Source organism: Carassius auratus, chromosome 15 (assembly GCF_003368295.1).
Source record: "Carassius auratus strain Wakin chromosome 15, ASM336829v1, whole genome shotgun sequence".
NCBI lineage: Eukaryota > Metazoa > Chordata > Actinopteri > Cypriniformes > Cyprinidae > Carassius > Carassius auratus.
In genome coordinates, this window is record NC_039257.1 from 7,566,013 (window position 1) to 7,576,701 (window position 10,689).

The 10,689-nt window shown below is 35.2% G+C and overlaps 2 protein-coding genes across 2 annotated transcripts; both read right to left on the reverse strand.

Moving 5' to 3' along the window:
- Positions 1-3,731: 3,731 nt before the first annotated feature.
- On the reverse strand, positions 3,732-6,340 carry LOC113114905 (ADP-ribosylation factor-like protein 4A). The gene is made up of 2 exons (XM_026282000.1): positions 6,215-6,340; positions 3,732-4,693 (listed from the first exon to the last, which is right to left on the reverse strand). The coding sequence occupies exon 2, from the start codon at positions 4,608-4,610 to the stop codon at positions 4,008-4,010; it is 603 nt and encodes a 200-aa protein (XP_026137785.1). The 5' UTR covers positions 4,611-4,693; positions 6,215-6,340; the 3' UTR covers positions 3,732-4,007.
- A 163-nt stretch (positions 6,341-6,503) lies between these two features.
- Positions 6,504-8,450, reverse strand: LOC113115520 (uncharacterized). The gene is made up of 5 exons (XM_026283110.1): positions 8,371-8,450; positions 7,499-7,982; positions 7,310-7,394; positions 6,926-7,068; positions 6,504-6,833 (listed from the first exon to the last, which is right to left on the reverse strand). The coding sequence occupies exons 2-5, from the start codon at positions 7,943-7,945 to the stop codon at positions 6,753-6,755; spliced, it is 756 nt and encodes a 251-aa protein (XP_026138895.1). The 5' UTR covers positions 7,946-7,982; positions 8,371-8,450; the 3' UTR covers positions 6,504-6,752.
- Between the last annotated feature and the right edge of the window lie 2,239 nt (positions 8,451-10,689).

Below are 10,689 nucleotides of genomic sequence, written 5' to 3' on the forward strand. Positions count from 1 at the left end.
AAGAGAAGACAATGCTGAATAAAGTCATAGTTTTTGCTATTTTTGGACAAAAATGTATTTTCGATGCTTCTAAAAATTCTAACTGACCCTCTGATGTCACATGGAGTACTTTAAAGATGTTTTTCTTACCTGTCTGGACATGGACAGTAGACCATACACACAGTTTCAATGGAGGGACTGAGAGCTCTCGGACTAAATCTAAAATTCCGAAGATAAACCGAGGTCTCACGGGTTTGGAACAACATGAGGGTGAGTTATTAATGACATAATTCAATTTATGGGTGAACTATCCCCTTTAAATATACAGTATTTTTAAAGACTGTATCACTTATCAGCTAAACAAATCTTAGCAAACATTCTACCTAGAGAGGAGGAAAAAGAGGGGGGAATGTACACACCACAAAAAAGCACATTCCTCTAAAGAATAAAACTAGTCTGACTAGACCGAGTTGGTTCATAAACGCACGGGAGGCTCTGTTTTCTCAGCTATTCTTTCCTTAATGTGCACATACACATTTCCTCATACTCCAACTTTAATTCATCATTTAAATGCTTTTCAGCATCATGTGGCATGACAGATTAATTCAAGAAGCATCAATTATTATCTAGAAAACATGGACAAAGCAGAGGTGTGTACTATATAAACAACCATTTCACAGAAAAAAAAACTTCCTTAACTTCAAATAAGGAAATATTGGAAGCACTACACTTGCTGAATGAGACATTTCAGAGTATGGATATTTTAATTTAGACTGAGGCTGTCAAGCTCACAAAAATAAATAAATAAATAAAAACTGTGTGCTATAAATAGTATTCTTAAGCCATATGATTAGTTATTTACTGAAAACCTTGCCTCTTCTTTGCAGCATTTATTCATGAATACAGTATAAGCATTAAGCTATTCAAAACCCAAAGAAAAAACAGATACACTACTGTTCAAAAACTTGGTCAGTAGGATATTTATATATTTTATACTATATATAGGATATTTAGTAGGTATTTATTTTTATTGATATCTTCATAACAAATCATGACAAATATCAGCATTGCTTTTTCAAAGAAATGCCGTTCTTTTAAATGTTCTATTCATCAAAAAAAGAAAAAAAAACAGCACAACTATTTACTACATTAACAAGAAATGTTTCAGCAAATCAGTATATTAGGATGATTTCTGAAGAATCATGTGAAACTAACAATGCAGCTTTGCCATCAAAAGAATAAATTGCATTCTAACTATATATTAAAACAGTAAACAGTCATTTTAAATTGTAATAATAGTTTGCTGTTCCATTTTGCAGCCAATCTTACTGAGCCTAAAATTTTGTATTGTGTCTCACCAAATAAATATTTTCAAGCATTAATCGGGGAAAATGTATATTTATAATTTTTTTCTAATTTATCAATTTCATTACTTTCACAGGGCTGGAAATCACAATTTAAAAAACTTTTCCATGACCTTGACCGTGGGAACTTGGTCACCAAAGATTCTGTGAGACAAGCACCAGCTAGTTTCTCAATGCAGTAATTTATGGCTGAGGCTGGATCAGACATGGCTGGACCAACAAGCACCAGGATGAATGCTGAATACAGTCCTTCTAACAACTAAAGCCATAGGAATTAAACACAATCAGTATTTACCACGCTAAGCATGCTTAAGATCCTTGCACTGATCACATTACCTGTGGCAGCTCACTGATATAAACCAGACTTCTGTGGTTACAGAACACAAGGTTTACTTAGTTCTAAAATACCAAAACATTACTTATTTAGCCCATAAAATCTCCTTAATCTAATGTTTGTCAGAACCCGCTTTGAACCCACTGAGAAATCATTTTTCATACAAAAGGATGGAGGAAAAACAGCTACTAGACCCCCATATAACACATCTACCCTGACCCCATCCTCCAAGCTGGAATGAGTGCAGAGCTCAACAACAAAAGCAGTCCGCCAACATACTGTCATCAGATACAGAAGAGGGGAGTGAGAGGAGCCTTCATGGAGAGCCAGGTCACTACACCTCTCTGTTTCCTACACAATCTCATACACTGCAGGGTTTCTGAACTGAACCGAACACAACAAGCTTGCACTTTCCCTTGAAACAATGTCTAAAACTGTTTTTAACTAGCAAAACTATCAACAATTGGTTAAAAGCAACAAAAAGCATTGTGAATTTCTAGAAAACTGCCATATATAAAATCAAAAAAGACTTCCTCTTTTTATGTTAAATTGTATTATTTTACACTCAGTGGTTCAGAGAAAAGAAAAGAAGGCATTCACATAATCTACTCCTTTTTTTCTCTCTAAACAAAAGGTTGCAAAAAAATAGATCTAGCATAAGTCTGCATGTAGCTAGTATGGAAGCTTGTTTCTCCCACGGGATAAAAATTCAATAAAAAAGGTCATTATAAATTCTCTCAGAATTATAAATTTTTTATCTCCCAATTCTGATGCTTTTCTCGACATTCTGAGAAAGAAAAATCTGAATAGTTCCATATAATCTTAGAATCACAAGACATTACGTCAAAATTGCAACATATAAATGCAGAACTGCAAGATTACACTTGCAATTCTTAGAAGAAAAAGTCTGAATTGTGAATTACCGGTACATATAAAATTTGCAATCACTATTGTGAGATAAAAAGACGATTACCTTTTTTTTCATCTAAAATGGGCTTTCATAACAATTTATATGAATATCATTCCATTTGATACCAAATAAACAAATACACTCTGTTTAGTTTAAAGATTTCTATATATAGATATACTATTTAGAATAAGTATTTAGAAACCTTCTGGCTAGCTGTCAGACTTAGTTAGTTTGAGAAAATGTCTGCAAACATTTATGTGCAGATGCTTTATGAGTCAGTATATTATTAAATAAATGAAATGTATACATTAAGTGTGATTGAAGTGTACAGAAGTGTTTACTTTACTGGGGAACCAATAGGTTTCCAAATCCTGCAGGTGTGATACTGTCCTGTAGCTCAGTATCGGTCTAGCGAAAGTGTGGGAAAGGAAACTGCACAGCAGACTTTTTTCCAGTCTGTCACCATCCCAGCTCAGCATTACTGGCATCAATGGAACAGGGAGGCAAGAGTCCCAGTCACTCTGGATTTGTGAGGCAGGACTGGAATTTAGAGGAGCATGTGATACACAGCAGATAAATCCTACAAATCCCCTCCAGTTGAGCTCTTTCAGTGTTTCTGAATCCTGCGAAGGTGGATACATAGATCATAGGTGAAGGGTCATTTCTAATCTGATAACAACAGACAGAGGGGTCTAAGGTCTAAATAAAACCAAAATCAATGTAGGCATCACAACATTATAATGTACGGCATGAAAAATTGAGATTCCTATACATTTAACTGTTATTCAATTTTTTGTGTTTTTGTTTAACTTGAAGTGAGCATTAAATGACTGCAGCTATAGTCTAAATGTAAAACTAAAGAGCATGCACAATTAAATATCAAATATCAGTAAGTAAAAATCTTGACTGATAACTGATATGGTGCATCCCTATGTACAATAGCTTTGTGTAAAAAAGACTAAGTCATTGTTCAGGGAACAACATAAAATACTGTAACATAAAATAATGTAAATAGGTTTTCATTCACAGATTTTTCATTGTTGGGTGAGCTATTCCTTTAACATGATGATATATAAATGGAAATGACATAATATTTGGCATGTTAGACATATGTGTTAAAGTACTGTAATACTTGAAGTGACAATTTAGAATAAACAAGCCATTTTATTGCAAATAACCAATCTAAATAAAACTTCCAGCAAGAATCACCTTTCAGTGTGATGAAAAAAATCTTTATATTACGTTTAGATATTTCTAAGTCTATAACAGATAGTAAACAGCCAGAGAAGTAAACAATGAGAAAGTAAACTACTAAAGTGCTTGTTGGTTCTAACCAACTCTGGGCACATAAAATTGTAGGTTTGCAACTATCAACTTTCATTGTTCTTTTCCCCTTCCTTTTATAGAATAAAAATACAGTCTATCTTGTCGTTTTTTGCTGTTTGAGCATCTTTCTTCGTTTTAGAATCATGTCATGAAGTCTTTTGAGTCCCTCTTTGAGACCGTCACCAATGATGGCACAGGTGGGCTGCAGGTGCCACGGTGTAGAGGGTCCCAGTTCATTGAGAGAAAGCATGGTCTCTATCTGTGACAGTGACAGAGCCTGTCTCAAGTCCTGCTTGTTAGCAATAATCAACACAGGCACTCCTTGATTTTCAGAGGAGCAGATGATTTTGTGAAGCTCCGTCTTAGCCTCTTCCATTCTCTCCGTGTCCAGAGAGTCCACAACGAACACGATGCCATCAGTGCCGCGTGTGTAGGACTTCCAAAGAGGCCTCAGTTTCTCCTGGCCGCCAACATCCCAAAAGTGAAACGTCACGGTTTGTGAGTCCCCGACAGATACTTTGACTTTCTCTGCATTGAAGCCTTTGGTGGGGACAGTGTTGACAAACTCATTGAACTGCAGACGGTACAGGACCGTCGTTTTGCCTGCAAAGTCCAGACCCAGAATAGCGATGTGAAGAGAATTACAGAACGGAAGACTGGAGAGAAAGTTGGGTTGCTCTGATAATCCGTTCCCCATTTCCCCTTAGGAGTATGAGAACAATATGAGTTTAAGATGATGTTCCATAGGTCCAAAACCCCAGATGCACATCCAGAGCTTGCCTAAAAGTTCACACACAGACATATGTTGTTTTTAAATGTTTTTTGATAGATATAATACAATTTGCCTGGCTGCAAAAATCACAATTAATCTTTTGTGAGGGTGTTTTAAAAACTTACCATTTTACATGCTAAACAAAACGATACTTTCTACGCTCTTAAAAATAAAGGTGCTTAAAAGGTTTTTCACAGCGATGCCATAGAAGAACCATTTTTGGTTCCACAAAGAACCATTCAGACAAAGGTTGTTGTTTTTTTAAGAACCATGTCTTTATTACCTTTTTATAATCTAAAGAACCTTCTTTCACCACAAATAACCTTTTGTGAAACAGAAAAGTTCTTCAGATGTTAAAGGTTCTTTATAGAACCATTTAGACGTAAAAGGTTCTTCTATGGCATCGTGAAGCACCTTTATTATTAAAATTGTGGTAAAGTGGGTAAAGTTTTTTTGTTACTTCTGTGATAGATTATGATTGTTAATATGAACTATCATGGCACAGACCATATCTTACAATAGTTACAGCTTTTAAGTTCGACTTATCATTGATCTGCTACATAAAGAATAGACTACTGGCTGGTGGGGCTGAGACTAACAAGATTAACAAGACAGATCTTGATCAAACTAGTTAGAGCTGGAGAACCACTAGTCTACACCCCCAAATAACCAGCTACAATGTTCCAAAAACCAGCCTGACCACCTTAAGCTCACATGACATGGCTTTCCACAAGTAAAAAAAAATCCAACTTTACAATTTTCCATTACAAAATAAAGACCTTTGTAAAAGTTAAATGACACATTTTTATTTTTTTATTTTTTATTATGTCCCACTCTATCTGAAAGGAATTTAAAAGCAGTGCCTAAATGTGTACATTACAGTTAATAATTTACAGTACATTTAGGAGGATACAGAAACACTAAAAACTCAAGTCTCAGAATATAAGTATACATCACGAATCCAATATCGCTCACATTTCCTAGTTTGGCATAAACGAAATGTGTTTGTTTCCTAGTTTGGCATTCACCTCAACTACAAATTTCGAGAAAAAGCATAGAAAATTAAAAAAATATATTATTAATCTGAATGCGAGTCTGTAAACACACAGGAACAAACCGCTCAGAAAAGAAGCATATCTCAATGATGCAATATTTCCTAGGAACAAATGAATACAGTTCTGCTGACGCCGGGAGGGCATTTCTCTGGAAGTCACTGTCGTCCACCTGTCGAATCGAAACCTTTCTGAAGGAACCCAAAGTCCATGTAGATATTCTATTTCTCCAACCTAATCAGTAATTATATCTGTATATGATGAAAATGTAAATTTAATCGATGTGACAGCAGCTCTAGAGAAAATCTGTGGCTGTTTAAAGCGCATGATCCGCAGTCGCGCTTTGAGCCCACATGAATTATTCATGACGCGCTGACAAAACTTGTTTTTACCAAATATAAAGAGGAGCCTATATTCATTAATGTTAGTTAAAATGTTTAAAACGTAACTCTTACCACAGTCGTTCAGTTAACTTACCGTTCAGACTTCATGCTTCGTTAGAAAATGTAATTCATTGACGCTCTGCTCAGCTTGCTACCACTAACCCAGCGCGTCTGCACGCGCACGCACGCCGCAGCTCATTTGTTTACCTTCAAAATGATTGGTCAACGGGGGTCATGCGCCAATAATGAATGCAAAGAGATACACAATAAGAAATATTTTCGTCTTTTTAGTTTAATTTTCTCTATACATATATTTCTTATTTAAAAATGAAATTAATAATTCTAACATTTTGTTTGAAAAGTAGCTTATTTCAATGCAGTGCTAACGTTTATTTTGTATATGCAACATAAAAAACATATTCCTCTATTTGTAACTAATCTATCTATCAAATTAAAAGAAACATAAGAATGAAGACAAGAAAAAAAAAGAAAAGTCAAGAAAAGTGTATAATAATGTGGGGTTCTCCATAAAACATGCAGCAGAGTCATTAGATAAAGCAGAAAATTGATGTTTAAACTAGCTTTATCTGCACACCACAACACAAAATTCTTTCTTTTGTCTTAAAACAGATTCATTTCTTCCAGGAGTTGGTCAGCTTTTCTTCAACTCTGTCCATTAAGGCACTATATACTCCTCTTCTGCGGCGATGTCTCTAAAATACAGGAAGTAAAATGTTTCCAAGAAGGTTAAAACACTCTGTGTTCAAAGGTAGAGGATAAATATGAGTGTTCTCTTTGTGCTCACTGTATAAGATGCAGATTTTGGAGGCCATGGCATCTTTGGTAGTATGAGTCTGGGGTCCCATTTAAGCTCTGCTGGTTTGAAAGTGTCTATTTGGCTCACTGTGTTGCTGTGAGAAGGGTTCAGGTCAGGAAGGCTGTCATTGACTGTGAAGACGTTGAAATAAAATGCAAAGCTTTGTCAGTAATACTTGTAAGGCTACTGCATGGTTTCAAAGCCATAAGGTATTTGCTCTATATAAAGGATTTTATAACTGTTAGATAAGTATTACAAGGTTTATTACAATGGCAAAACAACGGCAATCGCATGCAACACAATTCAGTGCTGAAAAACCATTGTTGTTTCTCTCTGTTTTCAGACATGACGTCTTAATGCAAGTAATTTTACCTGCTCTTAGGCACTGAGACTTTATGATCAAGCAGCCAGGATCCTTTTCTAAAGAAGACACCATTTCCGGCATTCCCTCAGCACACTGCATTTGAATAAGGAGTGTTTAAATGTCTTATAAAGACTGTCATCTAGTGTTGATATAGTGCAATGCAGATAAAGTAAGCCATAATCTTAGTAGAAACTTACAGGTCTGAAGTTATGAGGTTTTGGATCTTTGTACGGCCCCACTGGATACATCCCCGCTCTCACAAACAGCAGTTTCGACTCTAGTGAGTCTGGTGGTTTGTAAAATTTGATAAATGGTTGTGCTTTACATCCCTTTTGCTCAAGTCCAGGCAATATTGAAGGAGTAACATCATTAATCTTTTCCCAGATAAAATATTTTCCTTCTACACTATTGTTTGATTTAACCAGGTGAATATTTTTGCTCTTGATATGTGGCAAACCCGAAGATCTGTACAGTTTTGGGGTGAAGTCTGGGGCTTTTATGTTCCATGGATCGATGGGAACTACTGGGTGTGGTGGGATGAGTCCACAACTCCTGCTTGAGATCAAGTTCTGACTCACAGAAAAGAGTAGCTTTCTTCTGAGGTCAACAGACATGGGAGTTTCCAAAGGCTCAGGAAGATTCATTGTGAATCAGCCACATCTTAATGTTCAGAGCAATAATCTGAGTTGTAAAACAAGTTGTAAATAAACCAAAGATTACTGGAGTGCAAGAAAATAGCATTTCAGTCATTCTACTTCAAAATTTCCCATTTAATTTAGTGTGTTACTTGCATATTCTTTGTAGTTATTTAATAGCAATTTCTGAGTTAAAATTGTAACTACACCATTTTTTTAAGTAATCTGTAAATGCATAAAAATGTTACATAATCCCATTAGCAACCTCGTAAATTCCATTGAATCTTAATGAAGAATATAAGTGCATATTACATATGCAAAAGGCACAAGATTAGATTTAGGTGGTAGAAATGCAATTAACAATAAATAAATAGAGCAAGACCTATTTCTATCAAAAGTGCATTTCAAAGGAAATAATTCCTAAAATCACTTACCTTTCTTACAGCAGCGTGGGTGTCTTTCAGCCACGACAAAGTAGACAGTAAAGAGTTCAAAGGCTGTGCTTGATCAAAAAAAAAAAAAAAAAAGAAAAGAAACAAAAAGAATTTAAGCCAGCTCAGCATGGAGCAGTGGATACAACAAGGTTGCCAGGCAGCAAGAGTTTCAAGTTCTCATTCAGAGAGACTGCCTGTGGACAGAGAACAGTGGGGACATTGTTGAAGAAACAAAGAGACGTCTTAGCAACCATCACACTATGAATTAAAGTCAGTTTAAATATGAAAAACTTTGTGGAACACAAATACCAACGAAATATACCAATCTTCAGACATATATTCAGTTATAAATTAATTAATTACAAACATTCATCACCATAATACTGGGGGGAATGGCAGGTTATTATAGGCTATTCATTCTTTCTAATGTTTTTAGCAAATGCAGCAAATAGGATACATTCATATATTATTTCTTTCATGCTCATTTTGGCTTCCTGATTGAAATAACTCCTGTTTAAATAATGTTAAGTATTTAGCAAGTTGCTTTTGTGTTTTATAAAGGGATGCAAAAGTTCAAATTGTACTTTCAAATCAAATCCAGGAGAGGTCAGCAAACAACTGATTTAAAGACACCAACTCTAGATTTTCTTTGTCTAATCCTCTTAAACACCTACGAAACCTTAATATCACATAATTTATAGAACAGTAAAGCAATAACTAATTTAGATAAAGTATACTTTTGTAGCCTATAATGTTCTGTAAGCAGTCACTGAAAAGCAATAATTTGCTGTCATTTTTATATCTGCTTTTGCATCTCAAGATCAAAGTTGGGGATGGGAATAGATGAAGAAAACAGATAAAGCTAACACATTGTGAATACATTATGAGCATATAAAATTTCACTAACATAACAAAGGTTTCTGAAAGATTAAGCGCTTGTTATAATAAAAAGATTTCAAAGCTGTACCATTAGAGAGGGTATTGACTTGACCTTGACCATGATTTCGACTACATACTCTATAAACCTTACATGAAAGTTCCAGAAAACAAGAAAATAGCAGACAGAACCAATCTCAAGACTGAAAGTGGCTGAACCAGTAGGTCAAAGGTCACAGCTGGGATTTATGGGGTCATGTTTTAAAAGAGCAAAAGCTGTTAACTGTCCATTGCACATTGTCAGATGTCCAGCTGGAAGGATAGTAAGGTTGGACAACCCTTTATAATCAACCGACTGGTCTTGGAGGTACAACGTTGAACAATGAAAAAGTGCATTTTAGCTTAAAGCGCTTTTTTCAAGTAGCATGAGCATCCTTGTAAAAGTTTACAATTCACACTCCTCTTTGTCTGTCATATACAATTAGAAAAAATTTCTGTATGGACTATTGATTCCTCTGCAGTCTCCGAGGTTTATGTTCATTTTACAAAAGCCTCAGAAGACGATAGCTAATACTGATATTGCTGTTTTGTGCTGACTTTTAAATTTCCTTTCTTAAATTCATTTTATAATTGATTATATCGTACATGGAGACCTTTTTTTTTCAGAATAAGTAATAGCAAGCATACAGGTTTAAAACAACACTGAGGTAAGTAGTACTAATTCTAATTTTTGGGTGAACTATTCATTTTAAATCATTTACTTTCCTGTTTCCAACACTTTAGTTCTTTTTATACATTTGCAGCATTTAGACTTTGTGTTATATTGATTACTAATCACACCTTTAGAGCATGGAAAAGTCTTGTCACTGATGACTGTTTACCATCTGCTTTTCTCATTATGTGTCACAAGCTGTTTTACTGCATTAACCCCTTTTATCCATATCAAAAGTAAAAACACTGGGAATATGTTGTAAGTTTCGTTCTGCCTAATGAGAATCATTCAGTAAAAATATACGGTTCGGAGGAAGAATGTAATTATTTCAATACGAGTGTCAAACACCATCTCGTAGAGAAACATATTGTGTTATCCCAGTGCTCAGTGTTTATCCCGTGAATGTTATCCACATCTTCTTTGAGAAGGAGTGGCACACCCTTGATAAAAAAAAAAAAAAAAAAAAAAAAAAACAGTTTAACAGATGGCCTCTGGTTATGTGATTCCTTCACAAAGTCTCGCAGGCATCACCAACAGACTGTGTTTAACTTTCTCAGAGCAGTACTTTGGATGATCATTATGTTGATATAAGCAAGCCCAGCAATGGACAGTCCATGAAGAATAGTTCTTGGTTAATGCCAGTAAGGTCAGTGTTTTGATTAGAAAGCTGTTGATAAAACATAAGCAGAGCCATAACTTGTGGATTTTGGTAGCTTGCCATAATAATTGGC